Source organism: Aulostomus chinensis, chromosome 7 (assembly GCF_037954235.1).
Source record: "Aulostomus chinensis isolate RoL2024-O1b breed Wild chromosome 7, RoL_Achi_v1.0, whole genome shotgun sequence".
Lineage (NCBI taxonomy): Eukaryota > Metazoa > Chordata > Actinopteri > Syngnathiformes > Aulostomidae > Aulostomus > Aulostomus chinensis.
In genome coordinates this window covers 13,944,465-13,969,283 of record NC_141326.1, presented here as the reverse complement: position 1 = coordinate 13,969,283, position 24,819 = coordinate 13,944,465, and the positions used below count along the sequence as shown (strand labels likewise).

Genomic DNA, 24,819 nt, shown 5'->3' with positions numbered 1-24,819 from the left:
ACAAACAAAAAACAACAGCTGTCAGCACTTTTTAAACTGTCAATAATGAGCCAAAAAAATGTGCTTAATTGAATTGAACTTTTTTTTTTGCTGTTTAAAAAAGCAATATTTAAAATAAGGAATCCTATGAGGATTCGTGGATCACATTCTGACATCTAAGGAGCTACGATGGAAATATGAGCAGAGAACTAAAATGTCAGTTTTTGACTGGAGTTTCCAATGAGACACTCACGTGAAGATTTGGACTTGGTCTCTGAATGTGTGTTGTTTGCTGTTATTTGTTGTGGTGTATCTGTCCCACTGTAGTTTGCCTCTGTTGGAGCATCATCATGGCAGATGGTAGGTGTTCCCGTCCTAACAGTGACACTCCTCTGATGTCTCCCTCTCTTCACAGACGGCCTCTTGTCCTCACTTGCTACTGTGGTCATCTGTGTCCTGCCAGTCTGCCGTGAAGCCTCAGATGATCGTGGACGTCGGCTTTTTTTCTTCATGATTTATTCTGTAGCTGGACTCCCAGCAGCCGAAACCTCTGTTACTGAAAACATGTGCAACATCAGTCATGTTTGCATTGAGTTATTTTATCATTATGTAGTTTGATTTACTCATTCATTTATTATTCAGTTTCCGTATTTATATTTAAAGTTTTTAGACATAACTTATTACATGTTATTTGTCTTAATTTAAGGCCAGTTGCTTCAATTTAAGGGTACTGGGATGTTTAATGTTGATTTCTAATGTGAATAAGAGACATTCAAACGTTCAACATTTAATAGAAATGTTATTATTGTTCAATAAACAGGTTCATATAGCCATACAATGTGATCTGACTTGTTTTAGAACATGTTTATCCATAGCGATAACGGTACAATAAGGCGTATTACGTATGAACAAGTAAACACAACAATAAAATTCTTAAAGTAAATATGGGAAAGTGTGTTGGCTTCCCGTGACGTGGTAATAGACATTTTTTATTCAATTGCAAGATACTTAAAAAAAAAACTGTCGAGGCGAAATTTGAAACTTTTCGCACAGAAAACAACACATTTCTTTACATGTTAAGTGTTAATTTCATTTAGCTAGCATTCGCTGTTAGCATGCGCTGCATGTGAGCCAACATAACCGGGCTCAGGTTTATACAAACTCAGCCCTTTGGCAAAATAAATAACTTGTATGTACGCGAATTATTGCTGTATAAGTAACTTACATGTTGTTTTTCATATGAAGGATGGTAATAATTAGCCAGGAAAGCTGCCCTGTGGTCAAAGTGATGCTGCCAGTTGTAAACATTAGAACCCGGAAGTGCCACAAGAGGAAATGCCATCGAAGAAACCCAGGAAATATGATACAGCGACATCTGCCGTCCGATAGTGCGAATACAGCCAGACTGATTGTCATATATTTTGCATGTCACCGGTTCTCAACTGTTAGTGCTCCAGCCTGAATGACCATCAAAATCTAGTTTACAAAATATTTATAATAGTTTTATAAAATTTCTCGCCACATATGTATCAGGGCATACAGAAAGACTCAAATGGACAACTCATTAAAATCCTTAAAATATCACCCACTCTATTCATTCCTACTCCCACATAGACGCAACAAAAAAAGACAATTCGCGAGTTTGCAAATAGTTTTGATTTCATGAGAAGAAGATGTGTCACACTTCTCTATAAAGTCATGTTATAGATTCTGTATTATACTGTATATACAAGCGCTTAGATGCGATACAGTAACTGTGCCTCTGTGGTTCATCTCCGCGGGGTGTGCTAGTACCACTCCTGTAACATAGATGGCGCTGTGCGCCTGTAGAATGTTTACATTCGAAGGGCCTGAGTAAGAAGGAGGAGGAGAAGCTCCGTGCTGACTAACCATCATGGCAACAGCTGACAGTGGCGTGAAGCCTCTTCAAAATGCCATGAAAATGGCCAAAGTAGCAATACAGCTGGACGGGGGGGACAAACACAAGGTAGTAACACCGTAAATGGAGAGAGAGAGACGCGTGAATTAAAGTCAGGAAACAGGTGGTGGTTGATGTAAACAGAGCTGTCAGTAGGTTGGCTAGCTAAGCTGTCAACAATGTTACATCTACTGGGAGGAAAGTCCCAAGACTATTAATCAGTATCCTGTTGTTATGTTTAACATGTCAGTCATGAATGGTACGCAATTTTGTTAAAAATGTTCGGAAAATACTCAGTATTCTTGGAAGTAGTGGCAGTAACATTAAAGAAGCGAGAACCAGGACCTGTTACACCGACTGAAAAGCGTTTTATGTTCTTGTTATGGGGTGTGTGTGTGTGTTTGGGGGGGGGGGGGGGCAGCAGGTCATTTCAGTAGCATTTGTAAACATCATTTACACTTGATGAATACAAGTGTCTCTTTCATGTAGAAATGAATGAAATTATTGATTCAGGTTTGTGTCTCCTCATTCCTCTGTGTGGTGCTCACAGATATTCAGCTGGACATGTCTTGTGAATAGGGAGTCATTGGAGATTAGGACTGCTGTCAGTGTCCATACACTGAGTGCACAACCTAGTGACATGAAACCGAGAATTGACGATCCAAATATGAAATGTGAACCCTCATCCAGGCATTGAAGGACGCATTTGACATATTAAATATGCATTTTAGCCCACTTAGGTCTTTTCCTAAGCACTGAAGCATCAGAAGAATATTCTGAGCTTGATCCAGTTCTAACAATATATCAAAACTTGCCCAACCTAAGTGTGAAACTGCTGTAACTGAATTCACAGGAGGCTAGAGAATTGGTGTATATTTACAGGTGCAACAATGTATGAATTGACATGGTAGATCATTACTTCTTTGTCATCCTCCTCTTGTTGATGGTGGATACAATTGGCAGGTCTGGGGTGACCTTTTACTGACCCCATCATATGGACCACCCATATAGTGAATGAGGCTTTTCATCAGTACCATTTTAGGTATTATTTAAACATAGCTGCAGAAATATCAGTGTAGCCTCCAGGATCTCTAACGTTAGTGCTTTATCACTGTTTCCATTTTAAATTGAGAATCCTAGAAGTTTATAACAGCAATAAAAACTCCAACAGTAACAGAATATTACCGTCTCTGCACTGAGTAAATATCAGCCCTAAGATACTTAGTTAGACCACGTTCTTGCACTCAGCCACAAACATGGCCTGTTTGGTTTCTATGTAATTGAATTCATGACATTCTGTGGGTAATTGTGGTTATTGTTGGCAATGCTAACAATAAGCTCTGTTCTTCCCTCTGCAGGAAGCTTACTGTGAATACCTTCGCACGATCAACTATATAACTCATGCACTTTTGGAGGAAGCTGGGTCACAAAGTAAGATCTGATTCTTGACGTGAAAGACAGATTAAAAAGACGTATACTGGAATCCTTCAGTGGAAGGAAAAGTCCAGAGACATTGTTACAATAATTTAATAATCCATCCATCCATTTTCTTCCACTTACCCTGTTAAGGGTTGCGGGGGGCTGGAGCCTATCCCAGCAGCCTTCAGGCGAGAGGCGGGGTTCACCCTGGACAGGTCACCAGTCCATCACAGGACCAACACATAGAGACAGACAACCATTCACACTCACAGTCACACCTACAGTCAATTTAGAGTATCAATCAGCCTCGTCCCCTCTTGATGTCTTTGGACTGTGGGAGGAAGCTGGAGTACCAGAGAGAACCCACACAGGAACAGGGAGAACATGGAGACTCACACAGAAAGATCCTGTGCTGGAGCCGGGACTCGAACCCAGAACCTTCTTGCTGTGAGGCAACAGTGCTGACCGCTGCACCACCGTGCTGCCTAATTTAATAATAATAAACTTTATTTATAAAGCACTTTTTTACATAAAAAATAGCGCAAAGTGCATGTGTAACATGAAACGTGTGGCTGAATTTAGATGAGCCAGTTCAGGAAACACCATCACAGGAAGTTGTCTGTTATTGATAGTGATAATGTGACAGCCTCTGTAGCAGAGACAGTATTGCTACATCTCAGCTGTGTAACATTCTACTCGAGGACGCCAGTTAGCACACACAGGCTCTAAGTGCAGAGGATGTATAGTGTAAGGACTTCAAGTGACGTCATTTCAGCTGTAGTTTATTTTGCACATTCTGCTGTCACAGACTGGGACTGGGCATTTCACCGTGTATTAATCATCATCAAGATGACTCAAGATATTATTGTCCATCCATTCATCCATTTTCTAAACCTCTTATCCGTTAAGGGTCGTGGGGGGTGGAGCCTATCCCAGCTGACATTGGGCGAGAAGCAGGGTTCAGTCTGTCGCAGGGCCAGCAGGAGCAATTAGAGGTTCAGTATCTTGCTCAAGGATACTTGAACATGGTCACCAGGGGAAGTGGGGATCGAACCAGTGACCCTTCGGTTACCCAACGGCCACTCTACACTTGAGCCATGCCCCCCCCATTATTCAACATTTTATCAAAATTTTTATCTAAATCACAATATGGTCCAGTGGAGTAGGTGAGAAATATTTGCTAAAATATCAAATTTGTGTTTCAATACACCTTAAAAGAACTGTAGACATATCCCAGCATGCAATTGTTGTTCTCCAGAAATCACACCATTATCATTTCAACATTTCTGTCAAATAAAATCTAAATAGTGACCCAAGAAAAATAACTCCTTCTAATATTGTGAATCATATTCATATTCAGAATATGATGCGAAAAATATTATCATTAAAATGACACCACATTTTTTGAATAATCATAATTAGATGCTTTTACAATTAGAATTAGATTCTTTTCCAAATTGTTATTTTTCTGAATGGAGAACATCAATACGGACATGTAGAACCCCTCACTGACTCGTCCTCCTTACAGTTAATGTGGTTAATACTTTCTCACTAATAATTCAGCTTATCTATTGTACAGACTTTAGCAAAAAACTCTGACTACTATAAAAAGTGTAGAAATTAATTTTTCATCTATTGTAATTAAAGTATGTAAAACTTTGAAAAAATGTGATGTTGAGTTGAAGTCACATCGCCCAGCCGTAAATAAGTAGTATAAGTAAAGTAAATAAGCTGTTGAACTATTCTGGATTTGATTGACAGGTGGATCTGATATAGTGTTTGTCCAATTGATGTGAGTTGAAGTGGCAAAATATAAGGACTTTTCTCAGGGCTCTTCAACGGCATCACAGCGACAGTTAAAATAATTAAAACGTCTCTGAAACAGATTCAGTCCCCACCAGGACCCCCCCCCCCCCCCGCGCCCCCAGAGAGAACACTCGGAGCCCCCCATCAAACCTACAGAAGCCAATCATTCTAAACAGGCTTGAACTAATCACCTGTATCACCTGAGTAAAATAGCAGACAATTTACATTGAATCTGTCCTCAAGCGGCACCTTTTAAAAATGGAACTGCTCTAGATTAGAGCTTCCTCATTACTTTTCCCTCTCTTCTTCTCTGTCTAGCCTCAGAGGAGCAGGAGGTGGTGGCGGTGGAGGTAGAACGTATGCTGAGACTGGCTGAACAGTGTCTGGAACGAGCTAAGTCATTCTTAGGGAAGACCGCCGACAACCCTGACCATTCTGCTTCCTCCTGTTCACCTGGCCAGTCGGAACCTCAGCAGACGGCTGTCCTCCCGGGTGCTACACCAAACACCGGTGAGTAACTCCTTCCAATCAGTAACTCAGGATCTTTTTAGTAAACTCAATCACTAGGTAGCTGGAGCCTGCCCCAGGGGTCAGAAATCAACCAGCTGATGGTTCAGCCACATGATGTTGTCCTCCCACAGTTCCTTCATTTGATTCCCCTGTTGAAACAACCAGTCCAACAAAAACTGGTCACCAACGGGTGTTGTCAGAGGGTGGTGGGAAGCCCTCCAACTTTCTGCCTCCTGAAGTCTTCCAGAGGCTCCAAACAGTGGAGTTACAAGACACAAGCAAGAAGTAAGGTCCTGTTTTTATCAAGGAGAGCAAATATTGCTACATTCAGTGACAGCTATTGTGAACAACGCAACACAGATAACATTTCCAGGAACCAGTCACTTCTAGATGCTCTACTACAGTACCATTATTGACCCTGGCAACCAAGTCCAAACATCAGTCTAAAGTGCCTTCATGATATTTATCTATGATTCAGACCGGCGGATCAAAATACCGTGGAAGTGTTTGAATTAATGCTGTTTACCGTTTATCTTACTAGCTCAGTTTCAACCTGCATAAGTTCGTCATCATCATATGTGGATACTGTTGATCTCGTTTGAGATTTCTGATTTAAATACTCACACGTCTCTGCTGACAGGTGTCCACACTGCTAAATACGCTGGCTTTGTTATGCTTTAAAGAGAGATTTGTTTGTGTGCCTACAACACACCAGGTAACATATGACTGACCTATTTGTACTTCTGTCTTTTGTCCTTTGTGTTTGTGTGTGCTTGCGTGCATGTGTGTGTGTATTTTGCAGGGAGCTGACACCCATTGAAGAAGCCTCACGTCTGAATCAGAAGTTAAAAGCAAATTATGAGGCTCGTCTAGCGCGGCTCACACCTGGTCAGGCTTATCAAAAGACGTCTTTGGTAAGTGTGCGTGTGTGCATCTCTGTGTGCGCGTGTGTGTGTATGTGGGTGGGTGCCTGCATGCTAGCAAGAGGTTGAGACCAGTTTTTTTTTTTGCGTCAACAAGAATTGATAAATTACCTTCATTGTATTTAATTTTCTAGTTCTATTATTCTACTATTTATCAGTAATAACTACATCAAATAACAGCCATACTCGTGATACCATGCTGAAATTTGTTGATTTCAAAGAGCTGTAACATCTGGAAAAAAAAGGATTGTAAATGAGGTTAACTTTGCTCTAGTGGATAATAATCTAATAATTCCTTTTTTGAATAATTGATCAGTCAGCATAATGACACTTGGTGCAAGATGCAGTTTGCTGGAGAAACCTAGCGCTCTACATAATAGAATTGCTTGTCACTGGTTGTTTAATCACTTGATTTTGATAAATGAAAAGAGTATTGCAAGTTATAAATAATGGAAGCCAAACCCAAACTCCAGAGGTTGTTTGGCACGTTTGAATACAGGAAGTAGCACCTGATGCATTAACTAACCATATTAAGCCAACGCTTAAATGAAACATTACTGACCCAAATATGTGCAACCATGACAGTTTTAGATTGTAGTAAGAGGCATGAAGAATCTTTGAATGAATTAACTGCACATGTCAGTAGTATTTTTTGAGACTAATAATAGTTCCCCTGTGGAAATAAGTCACTTCTAAACACAGAGAAGTATTATATACAAACACCACCTTCAATTAAATAATGCCTTGTGATTCACCAAACTGTTCAACTTGCCACAGTTACAGTTCAACAAAAGCTCACACAAGCTTTGATTATTCGCCAGAGAGGGAGTTTTACATTCAAAAGGCTAAAAAAAAAGTTAATTACAAAATCCCTTTATTTGTGCAACCAACAGCTGTGAAGTGGGAAAAAAAATTGACTTACCAAGGCTAAAGTCCTAAAGGAACAACAGCAGGACTAGTAGTAGTAGTAGTAGTAGTGGTAGTAGTCGTAGTAGTAGTGGAAATCTTTCCTCTTTATTTGGTATTAGTCACTTGTGAGCTCAGCAAAGTTAAACATCGTTGAATTTAATGCATTATATACAACACTATATATGTAAGATCTAAATTAAATAAGGTGTTTTATATATATATATGTATGTGTGTGTGTGTGTGTGTGTGTGTGTGTGTGTGTGTTTGTATAACTACATACACACACGCACACACACAAAAGTAACTTTATTTTGAAGTTTTCGTCTTATTTCCGGTCTGGCATTTAAATTAATGAGACGCAGCTCGGCGATGAATGGACGGTGACCAGAATCAATTTGCTGATAACTGCAGTTCACTGCGAGATAACGCGCTGAGCCTTTAAACGGAACCTTTTCTCCTTGGTGTCTTCACTTCTGCGGTGCGAAGAGTTTGACGGTTAACTCGGGGCAGGAAATCACGATGGTAAGAGGCCCGCAGTGACACACGTTAACGCTCACCTGAGTAAGATATTTTAACGTTCTCCTAAAAAATCATTGCGTATTGTCTTTAAGTCGTAAAAGAAAAATGTTAACTTATCATTCAGGTACGGAAAATGTTTCGACGTCACATGGAGCTGCGTGCTTACTGGAGAAAGCTAAAGACGTTTCTACAGGTAAATGAGCTCGAGCTAATTGAGTCTCCCGCTGGTGGACGAGGCTACGTCATCGTCAGGATATGGACCTTCACAACGTTCTCTAACTTTTCACACTGATAGTAGTAAAGTCGTGTGATTTGTCACTGCTGCTGCTCAGAATTCACATTCGTCCGTTTGGCTGCGGCTCACGATGTGCCGGCAAACATTTCTGTCATTATTAAAATAAAAAAAAAAAAAAAAAACAATAAACTTCCGCTGAGTTTGACTTTGCTCCTAGAAAAGTTAGAGGCTCGCTGCTAGTCTTTGTACAACCTCAAAAATGTGTGTTGTCGACCACAAATGTCATGGTCAGGTTTTTGTTGAAAGCATCACATTGATTTAATTTATTGGTCCGAGGCAATGTTTTGGTGCAGGTTGGAAAATTCAATTTTCATTGCGCAAATAAAATGACTGATTTCTATCAGTATTGTTAAGTCCTGGTTAACTTACAAACTTAAAATAAAGACTTTGTCTTGTCTGTTCACTTGCTTGTATTTTTGACTAAACTAGGCTAGGGCTTTTTCATGTTGTCCCTGTGTAAAATAAAATCTCAAGACAGCGTCGGTGACATTTGTCAATAATCATGTTTGATCTCCACAATGTTCTCAGTGTCCTCCTCTCCCTTTTTTCAAATGCAGACGCTCTCTCTCCAGCGGCAGATGATGGAGAACCTCATCATAGCCAAAGCCAGACAGGATGCTGTATCCTCCTATTGTCAGCTTTATCTTTTTTCTTCTTTTTTTTTAATTTAGATTTTTCAAAAACCTCACATCCTGCAAATTGAAAGATTAGCTGTGTGCAGTCACACAGGAAATGAATACTTACGTTATTCTAGAGACTGAATATCTGCAATGGCATCAAGACCTTTGGAGACCCCCACCCCACTCCAGTCAACTACTTTTATCACTTACAGAACTAAGATGATTGAAGGTTTCCTTAATGTTTGTTGTGTTAAAAAAAAAGCTCCAGCGGAAGATGGAGGAGAGAAGACTGAGGCTGCAGGAAGAAGCTAACAGGTACGTCTGGTTGCCTTCAGACCCAATGAATCGGGCTGAAACACTATTTGTTCTTACGTTCACCTTTTTTCCTTTAATCACCTAGAATATTGTTTTTGACTATCACGTTCAGCTCCTCACTTGAAATGAAAACTATTCGGGTTCTGAGATGAGAAACCAGTCCCGTATTATCTACTATTTCACTATTTTGGTGTGTGGTTTGATTTAGACTTTAATAACTCTGTATATCAGGAAGGACAAAAGGTTTGATGTGATTTCTTAAGTACTCATCGTGTTCAACATACTGTTTGACACTGCAGAGACGTTTCATCTTGTAGCTCTTTGGCATCGGTTTATGGGTTTACTCAGTTTGGAAAATCATGTGGAGGCACCTGGTCCTGAAAACTTTTCACAGATACTTGTCAGTTTCTTTGACCAGAAACGTTTGAGTATTTACATTTCTTGACTGTCACCATGTTTTCAAGCGCCATTGTAAAGCGTCGTGTGGCTCGTTCAACATGAACTGAAGATTATCATCATCATCATCATCATCAGTGAACACAATTAGCAGATGGATATTGTCTGACGTACTGATTACAATCACTGAGTATAAATTTAGGTCTCCGAATCTTGATACTCCAATTTTGGAGGATTTCGGTGTTTCTGTCTGCATGACCACACACAAGTACTAAAGAGACCGTCAGGAGTTTTTCTGTCTCGTGCACGGCGTTGAGCTCTGTGTTGATGCTGATCAATTTTTCTTAAATCGTATCCAACGGCCACAGACACATCTGAGTGAAGTTTAAAAGCTTCTGAAAGCCTCATATTCATCAAAGCTGCATCAGAAGGTTACATGATGTCCTACGGTTCTGTTTATTGTGACAGGAGATTTGCAGCATCTGGAGCAATGACGCCAGAGGAGCAAGAGCAACGTTGTCTGTATACCAATGTGCTGGAATATGAGCAAGATCATGTAAGTTTGCATGTCATCTATGATGCCTTTACTTGGTCTGCCCATTAAACGCTAAATATTTCAGCTATAATTATTAAAAATACAGCAAAAGAAACAAATGCACAGTAACACTAATCATAGAATTGTAATAAATCAGGACAATCCATTAACTGAAATCAATAAAAGAGTGATTTAGCTGATCGATACACTGTTATTGTGGTATTAAAAATCTGTTTTCTAATCATTATTTTATACTTCTCATCTTTATGTTGTTTTTTTTATTTAGGATTGGCCCAAACAATGGAAAGCCAACATAAGGAGGAATCCTGATGATGCCACTTTAGTGTCGGACCTCGTCTCCTACCTGCTCAGGTAACATGATGCTACAGATATGATATTTACCACAAGTAATTCTTACGCACTTTCAGCAATCAACCAAAACTTGTGCCGTGCCACTGCTACATCACAACTGATCATAGAATATGTAACTATGGAATAACTGACTGTCTTGGTTACCATGACAACTTATACCCTAAACTAACCGGATCAATGGCAAGTTAATCACCCTTAACTCAGTTCAGAGGCGTCGGTGTTAAACCTGCTTCAGCTTTTGTGACAAATATTTACCTAGGAATACAACACATTGGGTGAACATTCAGCTGCTTTCCCATCACCGCACTACAACGGATTTTTGTATGTTTATTCAGCCTTTAGATGAAATCCCCATCCCCTCCTCATACCGATCGAACAGTCTTCACTCAAAAGTAGTCAGAGTTGTTCAATAACTGGGAAGTCTATTGTGTATCAAACGTGGACGTTGGCGAGGGGTCCATATTTGTCGACCAGAGTCGCTCGTATTCATTTGAGAAACCAGTCAAGTTTAGTTATTGACTTTTTTGATTGACCTATTTTAAGCTGTTTAAATTTTAACCACTTTATCAAGAGACACACATAAAAAAACGTATTGTTCAAGACAACAATGGAAAAAAACAAACAGATTGAATAATTTGCATGAATAGATAACAATGAAGAATCATAACAGAGTGGCCTCCCTTTGAATTTAATAACAAGTAACACATTGTAGCCAATATTCACTTTCAAAATACATCTGGACCAGTGGTGTAACACTGTAGCCTTCTGACATTTGAAAACCATTTCTCAGCACGAGCAATGAGGATGACGATTTCAGGTAATTTCCAATAATTCATAGAACAAAGATGCCGTGAACAAGTGCTTGTATGCACACATTTTTCAGGTACAGATGGATGGTATGGACAGGATTCCTTTTCCTCAAGGCAAAAACTGTTCATACAATAGACCAGTCTTTTATGCTTTAACATAAAAATGTGTGTTGCGTTCAGGTTTCCTCAACCTAAGTTGGTAAACATAACACTTGGCATATATACTGCATCCCTGTTGTTTTTAATCAGGCTGTAATGAGATCTGGGTGGATAAAACAGGTTGATATTTAGTGTTACTTAAATGTCCAGCTATTTGCAGCAGGTAATATTTACTTAATATTTACTCCATCTGCAGCCGGTCTGACCACCCTGTTGTGAAACTGCTGAGGAAACACCAGTATCGGGTTTATAACAGGCTCTACCCCATAGTCAGTAAAGGACTACCACAGAGTCCTGCACTGCCACTGAGAGCTTCTCACAGCACTCACAACCTGCTACGTCCAGGTAGGCTTGATGATTCCTGCTGTCTCACATGAAACATGTATTAGTTCTTTGTTTTTCCAAAAATTAAAAATTCATCCTTTTGAAAACATTATCTGTAGTCATTTACTTCGGAGAGAGTTCACACCTCTGTAACACGTCATTTGAGATGGAAGTGGGATAGGTCTATGAGGTTTATCACAAGTGCTTTTAATACTTCACCTGTGAAATCCACAGGCAGGTGTAAAGGGTGACTGGTAGCATTGATTTTTGAAAAAATATAATTGAAGGAATACAGAGATAAAATGAGTCCTCCATTTATTTTTCATTGTTTCACCTCTTGTCTGTGGTTGTTTATGGATTGAATCAATGCCTGCCAGTGGACTGGCTGTTTCGTAATCATTATTGACTTCTGGGCGTGCCCAGTGTTTAGTTTACAGGGTATGATGATTCCCAGACAGTTGGGCAGAGCCCATAAATGGTGGACCACTACTTTCGTTTTCAGTATACCTTAATAAAAGATAATGCAGAATAAGAATAAATGTCCTTTCACAAGAATTACCATGTTTTATTTTTATTTGAGTTTTGGATTCATCATAGTGACAATTTTTAACTCTCCTGAGAAGTGTTCCAAATGTTTTATCACTGTCAACTCCATTACTGATCATGCAGAGACCCAGAGGAGGTCAACCAGAAGCCTGAGCACTAGTGTTGGTGGCCAGAGCTTCAGCACTGACCCCTCGCTCTCCCATGACCTCAACACTAACTATGATGATGATGAAGGAGAAGACCTTCACACGCACTCGTCTGTGGACCATGAGAACTCTTTTGAAGATCTGGAGCAGTTTCTGAGCCAGCTGGACTGGGCCCCACCACACAGCAGCATTGATGACACTGGCTCTGATACTGAGCTGACCTTTGATCCCGCAATGCAACTGGAGCTGGATGGAGACAACATCTCGGAGCTGGAGATGAGAGCAATTAAAGAACATCTCAAGACCATTGTCAAAGACATTCATATAGCCATAGGTGAGAGGGATGAAAGTCTGGGTGCTTGCATGCATAGAAAATATATCTTTCAGCAACAATTTCCTGCTGCTGTTGAAAAATGATTTGGGCGAACACCTCCATAGTGAGTCTAAATAATGAGATATATGTTGTGTGTCATTCTTATGTTTCAGATCAGCTTTTGTCACTTTGTCTGCTGTCTTTTGAGTGCCTGAACACCGCCAGTTCAAAGGACCTGTGCCTCGCCAGCATTGAGGAGGCCTTCTTCATGCCCCTGTGGAGCGCCTTGGTGGCTCTTTTCAGGTAGTCTGACCTAAATGTTCTTCAGTCTTCATTAGAGATGTGCTTATCAGATACTTGCTGGATTTGTTGTCATGATGAGACAGTTCTGGGGCCAGTCAGTTTTGTCAGTATTAAATGTGAGTGCTATCGTTTGTAACTGTTTAAATTTTGTCCCATTTGATGCAAGTCTGTTAAAGTAATGGTTAATGTAGTTCATTGACCAGCAGGTGGCAGTGCAACTCTGAGAATGTCATCCTCGTCCTAACTTATATGCGAGTTAAATCCTTTAAAGTGATCAGTTGTGTTACATAACTGACAATATATACAATATGTTTTAGTAGAAATATTGCTTTCTAAGGAATATCTTTGTTTCACTGAAGAGTGCTTGGCCATAGGACACAAAAATACTGATATCAGGGCATTTCAGTTGCTTGCCGAAAGTTCAAGGTTGGCCTGTCTGAAATCAGTGATGATGCATTTAGTTTCATCAGTGACAGTGACTGACCTCTTCAGTCCAGTGTTAAGAAACAAAGACTCACTTCTTTTCAGTCTTCTGTTGTGGCCTGTGACACTCCTTCCAGGCTTACTGCTGGATCCTACCACGTCTGTCTGCAACGCGCTCCCACTCTGGCGGGCTGCCGGAGCTGATCATGCCCACTCGAGACAATCACTGTTATTCCACCAGACACTGCAGCATGTTTCATAAGAGTCCCAGAAGCATTTCTCTGCTCTACCCCACTAGAAATTTTCATTTTTGACCGAAGCAGTTTGTCAGTTTGTACAGATCAGATCAAATAGGACAGGATGTCGCACCTGGTCAATCTACAAAATACAACATTTGGAACAACTCTGAATAAAAATATCCCATCCTTATATCAAAATAATAGTCCAAAAATCAATCGGTCTCAAGATTTTTGTTTTCATCACAGTCATCGCTGTCATAAAGTTTCTGTAGGCTACAGCACAGCAAATTACAGCAATCAGGTGGACATTAAGCCTTGTGAAGTAGGGCTAAACAATCAAGAATGTTGGAAATTTCAAAAAATGTGTGCCAAAAATACCATCAGAGATGAAGTATTGTGGTACATTAATATCACAGTGTGCAAATGGTAGTCTACAGACTTGCAATGGATCCCTGCTAAAATCACACATTGTTCAAATATGGCTTTTAATTGAAGTGTGGATAATTATGCAAAAATGACAATTCCTTATAATGCTGTGAATTGTATCCCAATTATAGTATCGGCCACAACAATTACAATTTGCAATTTTTCCAAATGGTTTAGGCGGAGTGTGAATGAAGGAACAAAACTGTTTTGCAGGCTGAATGAGGGGCATCTGACCTCCGTGGTGTAATGATACGAGCAAATCGTATTTGCCTGCTTGATTGCTATGCCTGTCATGATCAGCACATCGATAGACTAGCGATGCCTGCCTACCACACAGAGCGAGCGCAAGTGTTGGATTTGGGGAATTGATGGAGGAAGCCCACGAGTGAACATTGTGACTGCTTGCGCCTCTCCCGTTACCACCTGAACTAGTTAAGAATGTCTACTCTTTAAAACCACTTGTTTTATTGAAGAACCCACAAACGCAAACTCATACAAGTGGGATGCCAGTGTTGGAGAGAAGAATGACCATCAAATAAAATAAAATATTTGTAACTGGTACCTTTGCCAGAGTGGATTTTAATAAGCATGCCAAAAAGCAGGTCACACTAATGATGATCACAGCTTTTCTGCAGGTAATTTTCAATTAAATCGATTCCAAAGGGATATATTGATCGATTTATGCCCTCTCAGTAACTCACTAGTTTTACCAAAACTGATAAATGTCAACTTTGACTCAGCTGTAGCTTGACGAGTCATTAAAATTTGGTATGTCTTGTACTTTCTGAATAAACGTTGCACGATACTCCCTGTTGCATCATTTCCAAATGAGCAAGATTCATAGACGTTCCTCTCACATTTGAATTTGTCCTATCAAGAAAAACACAGGTGGAAATTGAGGCACTTGCTGTTGCTTCACTCCTGCAATTAGTGCTTCATCTAGATGACGCTTAGAATCTGCCAACCTTGTGTTCAGCAGTTGGCTGTGGACAGTTGGCTTTTGTCTGGTCACAGCTGCTTGCAAGAACTGACGCTTGCTAATTAGCTTAGCTGTCCCCGTTTGCGGGAGCTCACGTCTCTGACAACATCTCATGTTAAACCTCCAGTGACAAAGACAAGGCTATTTCTGACCGGTGCAACATCAGTGTTTGGACTTGTAGTAATCATAACCCCCTGTCATCAATAGCCCCAGGCAGGGGTGACCAAGCTTGAACCTAAGTTCCTAAATTAACTGAAGCCTGCTCTCAGCTCAGACATTGCTGTAGTTAAATGTTTATGCACCAGTGATAATAAATTTGAGTGTGAACAAGCAACCGTCAGCTTCTGTTCCATTGTCCACCAACAGGACATCAATGATGTCAGCATCCAGCTTACTAGTTTCAACTTCCACTTTGAAGTTTGAATTGCTCTGCGACTCCACTTGCAAATGGCCGTTTTAAAGATGGGAGTCAGTCAGTAGGTCACCTGTCACGTTCATTGGGCCGCTCCCTCTGGGTCCAGCCAACTATTTCCTGCTTGTGGTTTCTGATAACCTTCTGTTCTTTCCCAGGAAGGTCCACCGAGAAAGGGAGGTGGCGTTTGAGAAGAGCATGAAGCTGTATGAGGATGCATCACCTGCAGATTTTGGTGTACCATTAAAATTGTTCCCCCAGGACCCTGACACACTGCAAGGATCCTACCCTTATGAATGTGCTGTCCAGGAGCTTAAGCTTCTCACTAAAGACTGCTGTCCACAGAGGAAGTTGGAATGTATTGGTGAGTTCATAGTGTCTTCAGTACAGATGTACTTTGGTAACCCAACTATTGTTAACAAACAACTCACATTGGTTCGTTTTAAATCATCCTTATCAACTCTGATGGCCCAGTTTCCTATCATCTGGCAACAATTAATTTTGTGTTTGTAATTAAGGCAAGACATTTATTACATTGCGTTGCTGCAATATTCTGAATTTGTAAATGTGGTCATAGGATGGGCATTCAATGTGGTTTTTAGTTGTTGTTGTTGTTTCTATTTCGTTGCAGTGAGAACATTACGCCTGATCTGTGCTTGTGCTGAGGACTACAGATGTCTTCATGAAGTGGACTCAACATCCCAAACAGCTGCCATGTGAGTAGATAGTTAGTTCAAAGTGCCTTTTTTGTTGTTTTTGGTGTTAGTCACCATCAAAATGGGAATATCACTCACTCAGGGCTTTTTACTGGAAAATGCAAATCACAAATTGTCAGCTGGAAGAAAACGACAGCACTGGACATTGTGAAGATGATAGGGGGAAACAATGTACAGAAGCCCAACGACGTCTAGGGTCTTGTTATGAAAATAAAAGCCCTCTGCCTGTTAATGACTACCCCAAAGTCCAGTTTGAGTACCCAAACATGATTTAAGGGCTCTGCTAAGGTAACTGCCTTGTCAGGTCTCATCATTGCATAGTTAGGCCCAGCACAGCAGGGATTGTCCTGCCCCTGTTGCCCTCCTATGGAGTGTCTCTTACCAGCCAGGCCTGAAAGTGGGTCGTCCTGTCTGGTTTTGGAACAGATCCAGGACCCAACAAGGAGCTTGGGCAAGAGAAGAAAAGGAGTGAATGTTTTTGGAATCCATGATTGTGCACAGAAGGTGAAAGGCTCAGTGGGTCATAATGGAGAGCACACAGCACTCAGTGGACTCAATTTAAGTTGTCTGTCCTGCTTTTTCAAAATTGTCTGAAACGCTGACAAATAGATTCTGTGGATCCTTTTCACCATATCCAGGAGAAAAGCAGTGGCACTCTACTAATCACTCTCCACTTAAACCTTATCTGTTTAGTTGATGGACAGAATATGTTGGCATTAGTCCTTCACAAACAGACCTTGAGAATTCAAGTGATCGCACAAGTAAATGAACAGAGTTTAAATTGTTTTTCCAATGATTTCAGAATAAAAGCATTCACAGGGTTGTTTGGAAACTTGGCCTTTAAGGACATTTTTTTGGTTTTCAAACAGTTAACTGGAAAACCATGGAGGCTGTCACTAACACTTAACAGGATTTTATGTGTTTTAGAGCACATGATTAATGCTTGTTAAAACCCTCTGTTTAGTCCAACCCACTAAACGCCCAGTATCAGGGGATTGACATGCAAAAGATAGTTCTCCTTTAAGGAGTGTTATCTGACATCTTGTCCTCATGCATTCTTGCCTTCGTCACTTTTTCTCTTTTGTTGGATCCACTCATGTATTTTGAGAATGGCTTGGGCTTTGTCTCCTGTTCCATATCTGTCTCCTTGAGTTGGAGTGAGAGTGAAGGGATCAGAGATGGCGGAGTAGAAGGGTTGACTGGGTGCAGCACTTAGGAAATACTTTATCAGGAAGCATTGTGATGTTGAAGGATTTCTCTGTCTGCTCCCAGTATGGTAGATATACAACCTCAAAGTACATTTTCTTCTTAAAAATTCAAAGCATGGTTTGTTTTGATAACCTGGCAACACAAGTAAACACATGTGCCAAATCTGACTGAATCCAATCAATGATTTTAGTTCTGGTTTATTCTTCAGAGACCAACAATGCAATCAGTCTGACATGATATAATCTGGAGGCAATCGTTGCCAAAATGAATAAAACTAGCATTTCCTTTTTGTTAAAGGCAAACCCGGGCACTTTCTGGCCATCAGATTATTTTTACATTTGGCTATATAGCCAGTGGTGACTGGCAGATCTTATCCACTAAAACGTTGATTCACAAGGCTTAAGTTTTGGCTCTAAATGGGATTCCAAGGGTTGTTTTTGACCACATACGCCTTCTACTCTGCCAGTGTTCACGTGTTCAGTCCTGATTGTGGCTCTTGCACAGGCCCATGTGTGACTGCCTTTCTTAGCTCATCTAAATACAGGTTGCCACATAGACTCCAGCTGAATTAGGAAGTGGCTTTGTAACTGTTAAGCTACTTTGTCAGCACATCCTTGTGTGCATTTCAACTAGATGTTTGAATGCCTTCAGTGATCTTGTATTTTGTTTCCATGAACATATTCAATTTGCTACTTCTACCAAAGAAGTTGTGTTTTCTTTGCTGTTTATTTTTCAGTCAGCACAATTATAAAAATGGTACTGGCCTGATTTTCATGAAACTTGGTGAGTGAGTCATATAGGAGTGTGCTATTGGCCTTGCTTGTAGTTGGAGTTGCTGTTCTCTTGTTCGTTGGACAGCAGTACTCTCTCTGTCAGTTCTTCTACTTCGGCTGGGGACTCATTTGTTCTCCCTTTTGTCTCTTTGGTGAATTAGCATTGGTGAATTAGCAGCACCATCATTTTTACTCTGTATCTTCTAAGTCCCCCCCCCCCCCCCCATTGACGATGTCTGCTGTCTTTTGACTTCAAGAAACTCTAATTTGGAATGTGATGCACACCCATATTGAGGTATAAATCTTCCCACTGGAATCTGTATTTACACTTGTGGGATCCTGCGTCCTTGGAATGCAGAGACACCAGTTTTCATGTGAGAGAATTGATGTGTGTGTTTACAGTACTGAATCTAGGAGAATACAATTCAGGGTAGAAAATGTGTGTAAGGTCCACCTCTCAGTGGTTACATGAGCTGGTCCACACCTTCCAGAACCCGCAAAAGGAACATATCAAGTTGCATGTGGCCGGGTTAGTTTAGGGCCAGCAACTTACCTTCTCACGCAAACTTGCAAGCAAGCAGTTAGCCCTGCGTGTGAGTCCTGATAAACAAATGGTCACTGTCTGCACACAGGGAGAATGCTATCAGACTGTCATCATCTCCCGGACTGCAATTTGTCCTCCCAACAGATTTCAGGGAGGGAGAGAGAGAGAAAAAGCTTTATCATTTCCAACCCTTAACACGCATCCCATTAAGAGCTATGTTTGATTTAGTTCTCATTCACTCCCTTGGGACACATGCCATCATACTCCGTCTGTACACTCTATTTATTTACTTGTTTTCCTCCATTCATCTTCCAGTGGTGCTGATGACCTGTTGCCCATCCTGTCCTTCGTGGTTCTGCAGTGCCAGTGTCCTCAGCTTGTGTCTGAATGTGCTGCTTTGGAGGAATTCATTCATGAAGGGTGAGTCATTGTGATGAGACAGGATGATGAATGATGGTCTCTGTTGTTTGTAGCAAACAAATTTCCACCTGCACGATATTTGTTCTCATGTCAAATATGAAGTAATGACTAATTTCTTCTGTGAAAAAAGGTCAGTTTTAACAGCCTGTTGTGGTGCCCCTCAAGAGGCTGGCCTACTGTTAATACTTTCCCTCCCCTGCTGCGCGTGCACACACACACACACACACACTGCTGAATTGCTAACAACATAATGGAAAGGAGTTCTTCAGACACGGATGTGTGGTGAGCAGTTTGCATATAATGTGAGAATCAGTCAGTAAGCCTAGTATGTGCAATGTACCAACCTGAAGATCAGGAATCGTTTCCATGATGCTGCTCATCATTCAGAATAACAGTCTATCAGTGACACTAAATGGCTTTTAGTGGGCACACTTTGATATGAACTTAATGCAAGTTATTGTTTTTGTCTGGCAAAAAAAAACAAAAAAAAACCCCAACTGTGGATTTTAAAAATCATTATCAGTGTAGAAGTACAAGACTTATCAGAATTTTAGAAGTATCCTATTAAGCTACCTGTTCACATCAAAATACGCTACGCTCTGGTATTCCTGCCCATGTAATGCACATAAGTCTCAACTGGCTCAATATGCTGTCAAACGCCTATATTGCAGTGAAGAGAGACAAGTGAGGAAGGCTGGAGTTTAGATAAGTACATTCTTAGCGTCATTACATGTGAGTCCACACCAGGACCAAGTGGTCTTCTATAAAGCTCTAAAGGGTTTTGGTTGTAAAACACAGCTGGTTCAATTGTCAGCGGCCCAGGATTGTCAGGATATTTGGAATTCGATCTCTATAAAAGATACAAATAAAGTCTCACTGGTTGTTTATGTAGTTAGAGGTTTGAAAAGTTTCCATTGATGGGGAGGTGGAACCAAGATATCTTGGGATGTATCCATTTGAGTTGGCTAAAGCCCCGGAGATTTTATGTCCAAGTATACAGACGTCAAGTCAACAAGCCTCAAAACGTACAAGAAGACAATGAAAGGAAAAAACGCCGCTTAAATGTGACATGACATCGAAAGAAATGAGCCCTGTGAGCTTTAGTTGGGTGTAACATTTCATTTACTCTGACACTTTGCAGTGTCAACTCTTTGTATTTGACATAGGAACACATCGCTGCCAGGATGAAAACCCTCAGCCAGGAATGCAAGTTGATCAAGTGAAAGCATGACATCCTCAGACCCTCCAAGCGCCACTTGATCAGTTACATAATGTTTTTCCTCACTATTATACCTGTCTCTGCAGTCAGGTGATCAGCATCCTAGTGCCTCCTGTCTCTGTGTCCTCTTACTCTTAGTGTCTGTTCATGCAGTGCAGTGTCCTGGCTCCAGTCACTCTGGTGTCATGCTCTCGTTGTCCAAGGTCAGCCAGAGTTGACTTGCTCTCCTGTTTTCTTTCTGCGTTTGAACAAACCCCCCCCCCCCACCCATCACTCACCTAATCCCTCATGCTGCCCTTTTAATATCATTTAAAGAGTGAGACATTACTTTCCGTAACTGGTGTGATCAAGGTTGAACAGATGCTTGGTTTTGACTCATTGAAGGGAAATGCTGATGTGGTGAGTTAAGCAAAATAAAGTAAACAGAGGCTCTAATGTGCACTTGGGTGTTTGTGCTTTTTGTGACCAGCCAAGTCTTGTTACGTTCAGTTCTTGCAGAATAAAGTTGTATGTCTTGAAGCTCCTTTACCCTCAGAAAGCTAAACTAAATGCATGAAGTCTTCTCTCTATACAGACTTGTCTTTTTATTCACTAGCTCTTGCTTCTCTGTTTTTAGCTACTTGATAGGGGAGGAGGGCTACTGCCTGACCTCCATGCAGAGTGCCTTGGCCTACGTCGAGTCAATGCACATAGCAGGACCCTACCCTCCTCCTACTGACAAGCTCCTCTGAAACAGGTAAATGCATCAGTAGTAGACTGTTATACCCTTTTAACACTGAAAAACACGTGTGAACGCAGGTTTTTGGACCTGCGTTTGCTTGGCATTAGGGTGCATTCAAGCTTCCAGAAGATCCAGTTCTGAACTCCCGCTGTGAGGGCTCCGTGCCTGTGTTTTTCTCTCTTGTACGTCATCGCCCTGACAACGTCATCATTACACAGAAACGTGCGCCGGAACACTGATAAACAAACAACAACATTGACTTCATCGAGTCAAACGTTAGTGTTGTCGTTGCCTGCATTGCAATGTTGTCTCTTTTGCAAAGCGTACAAACTTGGCGCAGAATGGAAAATGTCAGAGCGCTAATGCAGCGGAGGAGGATGGAGTTTTTGGCTCGTCTGGAAGGGAGCCGAAGAAGCTACAGGCGAAGCCTGACAGTTAGCGCAATGACAAAATCAGGATGCGACAGGAAGGTCGCGTGAAACCTGAGACGACACGGATTGCCTTTTTCACACTGTAGGCGAGCCGCGCCGCTAAACACCCGGGTCGCTTCCGCTTGCCGAGTCGGTCGACACGGGTCGAAATGCCGAGTCGACCCTTTCAGAGTCGACCCTTTCAGAGTGCCCAAAAACCTGTGTTGACCCGCGTTTTTGGTGCAGTGTGAAAGGGCCTTTAGTTGGGTGCGTGACACCTTTTTGACTCACATCATCAAGTGGCCAGGATGAGGTGTCCAAAGGATGGATTATATTAACAAAAACCCGCTCAGCTAATAATCAGATTGTAAAAACACATGAGGCTGAATGGCTTGTCTGGGGTGAGAGTAAGTAAGGCTCAACTCTCTTTAACCTTGGCGCTTATCTATTTATTCCTCTCTTCTCTGCTCATCCCTGCAGCTGTCTGGTGTTGGCTCAACACAGAATATGTTACAAAAGCGCCTTAGCAACACATACATGGAGAGTGATGACATCACATCTGAACGTACCACAAAACCTTGAACAGAACATTTATAAGACTGGTACCATAATACCGCAATGGTGCCATCAGATAACCGCACCAAACACAAAGGTCAGCTCTGCAGCTGCTGCTGGTCAGCCTCGTAGCAGTCAAAAGTGCTAGCAACTCTCCTACTGCTGGACCGCAGCTTGAGTTCTGACTGCAGGATTGTAGCCCTGAGTTCTCCTGAAGTTGGTCATGGAAGTCCCCTTAAAAACACCGGGGGGAAAGTGACACAATTCTACTTATTGTTCAAAAATAATGAGATATGGTATCTAACTGTTTGTTCAGGTCCAACTGCTCTGTAATAGGAGCCAGGAGGGAGGGGTCTTGTGGGATACAAAAACTTTTCCATTTTCAGAAGCATGAAAACTTTTTCAAATGATCAGTGTTTGCACACTTTTAGCATCTCCCTGACAAGAGGACTTTTGACACTGACCAGTCGGTCTCAGGAACCACGCCAACTGAACCTCATCCCTGGATACATTGGGGAGTAGCAGCTTGTCCATACAGTGAATAATGCGTCCTGTTGTGTGTTGCAGGCTGCCGCTGTCACCAGACTTACCACTGGCAGTTGATCCCTCATTGTTTGCTGCGCTAAAGAGACAACAGCAGAACCTGCAGCTCCTCTACAAGTCTGTAGAAGCATGTTTGCTTATACACAAACACACACATACTGCATATTTCATGCCGCTGAGGGATTTTATTTGATGAACAGAGGACCAAAGCTTACCTGTGCCTATGAGTCATGTCACTGAATCAGACCCTGCAGAGGCCACTCTGGCCCTTTGCAGATGTGTCGACCACTTTGCGTAGCACTGCACCATTAAAGGGACAACTGTCACATTGATCAGAATTATTTTAGGGAAATTTGTGCAAGACTACAAATGTATAGTCTGTTTTTCCTTCATATAGGAAAAAGATGAATGTGGTAAATACCATGAAAAAGCACTACTGTTGTACAGGAGATGTGAATCCGATGTTTGCCTGACTGAGAACAGACATTACGCTGTCTAAGAAAACAGCATGTTAGTCCAGACAGAGGCTGAAAGTAATTCACCCAGTTTAGTGGATTGTAAATCCTCCTATCATGTCATGCACCTCCTGGCTTTTTTCTTTTTCTCCCCCCCCCCCCTTTTTTGCACATAACATGCATGTGACTGTTAATGTGGGCATGTTTTGTTTTTGGTTTCAAAGATGTTGCAAAATTCCTCCGCAGACCTTTTAAAATGCACTTTTGGTGTTGAGGCTCTTTAGGGTTGAAGCCCCACTGGAGATAATTCAGAGTTGAGGGAGTCGTGCTGCAGGCAGGTTGGCCTGTCAGAGACGTCGTACAGTAAACTGGATGAGACACCGGAGGAGCACAGGAATAACGGCTGTGGAGGAATGTTAGTGGCATCTGTAGACCGTCACCATGATTGTACGGAGCGGCATGTTGGGATGCTGTAGTCCATAATCCTTTTGCACTGGGTTTGCTCCACGTTTTCATTCCTGTTATCGTGTGTGTTGCTTTTTTGAATGCTTAGCCACAGGGATGTTGCCTTTTTTTTTTTTTTTTTTTGTTAGTGTAATGTTTTTTTTTTACAGCAGTTAATGAAGCAAAGCCAAGTAAAAAGTAAATTTTACTGCAAATCCTTTTTTTAAGTTCATATTCTACACCTCTTTGAAACCTTTTTCAGCAAATCTCCAGCCGCTGGACCTCTGTTCATTCACTTGAGCCTGGATTGTCTGCTGGCAGTGAGATTTTAGGGAATGCTTGATGTTTGGTAATGAAAGGGTTGTTTTTACATAGATTTAACTGGACAGACTCCGTGCCCTCTAAGATGTTTGCTTGTAAATATGTGTAACTGGGACATGTTTTACTTTGTAGAACCTGGCATTGAGTTAGGAAGTAATAACATTACCCGCAAGGTTGAAAAATAGCAGATTTGATCCCAACTGGCGGACTTTTCTTTAAGGCAGCCATGTTCTTCTATTGATTTTAACGCTGTGAAACTTGTTCTCTATCGGCTCCTGTTAGTGTCTATGTTGCAGTTTCATCAAAAAGCTGCAGAATGAACTTGAAATGTGTGCCAGTGATGAGCTGGTGGTCATCTGACATCTTGCAGCGAGGGAATAATGACAACACTATGAACTTCAAGTCGAGCAGTTTCAAGTATGAAGGAATTCAGTGATATTTACATTTTTGAGGCCTCAGTAAACAAAGAGCGGTTTAGATTTTGTGTTTATTATCATGTAGCTAATTGGCTGAAAAGCTCACAATGTGGCCCGCCCCAAGCAGAGCTTGCTCCTGTGTCTATGGCTGACAAAATGGAAAAACTCCAGTTTTATACATTTTTATTTTGTTTGGTTCGTTTGCCTGTTTGAATTCAGTTTAAAAAAAAAAATGTATTTATTTTGTGTTAATCCAAAAGATGTGAGAAGCTTGTAAGAATGGTTTTGAATTTGTCATTGTTACATCAACACCAAAAGCAGATGTATGAATATGTAAGAAATGTTTATAGACATGTATTAAAATTTGATATTTTACAATGTGCATTCCAATGCATTTTTGTAACTGGTTAAATGTATATTCTGTCTTGCCTTTGAAGTCTGCTTGTTTATTTCAATATTAAACGAATAGAGCGATGAA

General features: G+C 41.1%; 2 protein-coding genes across 4 annotated transcripts in view; one reads left to right on the top strand and one right to left on the bottom strand.

The window, feature by feature from the left end:
* Window positions 1-8,165, bottom strand: part of znf276 (zinc finger protein 276) — a 15,764-nt gene extending 7,599 nt beyond the window's left edge. For 2 of the 3 annotated variants that reach the window (XR_015117007.1, XM_086208587.1), the window contains exons 1-2: window positions 1,205-1,302; window positions 233-535 (exon numbers count right to left, since the gene is read on the bottom strand). Coding sequence is in view for 2 of the 3 variants with exons in the window: in XM_086208587.1 (XP_086064713.1) it covers window positions 233-491 (259 nt within the window). In the remaining variant the exon portion in view is untranslated. Of the gene's footprint in view, window positions 1-232; window positions 536-1,204; window positions 1,303-8,021 lie in introns of those variants that run through there. The other variant, XM_086208588.1, reaches the window with a different exon arrangement.
* Window positions 1,828-24,819, top strand: vps9d1 (VPS9 domain containing 1). The gene is made up of 17 exons (XM_086208586.1): window positions 1,828-1,966; window positions 3,256-3,328; window positions 5,441-5,632; window positions 5,764-5,917; window positions 6,435-6,546; window positions 8,836-8,898; window positions 9,161-9,213; window positions 10,078-10,165; window positions 10,431-10,516; window positions 11,681-11,829; window positions 12,478-12,834; window positions 12,987-13,116; window positions 15,754-15,959; window positions 16,227-16,311; window positions 19,153-19,257; window positions 21,093-21,212; window positions 22,730-24,819. The coding sequence occupies exons 1-16, from the start codon at window positions 1,874-1,876 to the stop codon at window positions 21,205-21,207; spliced, it is 2,061 nt and encodes a 686-aa protein (XP_086064712.1). The 5' UTR covers window positions 1,828-1,873; the 3' UTR covers window positions 21,208-21,212; window positions 22,730-24,819.

Bases quoted from the DNA above. Each gene is read 5' to 3' on its own strand.
- vps9d1 (XM_086208586.1), top strand. From the start codon at position 1,874: ATGGCAACAGCTGACAGTGGCGTGAAGCCTCTTCAAAATGCCATGAAA. The intron at 11,830-12,477 runs GTAGGCTTGATG...CTGATCATGCAG, and splicing joins TCACAACCTGCTACGTCCAG to AGACCCAGAGGAGGTCAACC. The intron at 16,312-19,152 runs GTGAGTAGATAG...TTCATCTTCCAG, and splicing joins ACATCCCAAACAGCTGCCAT to TGGTGCTGATGACCTGTTGC.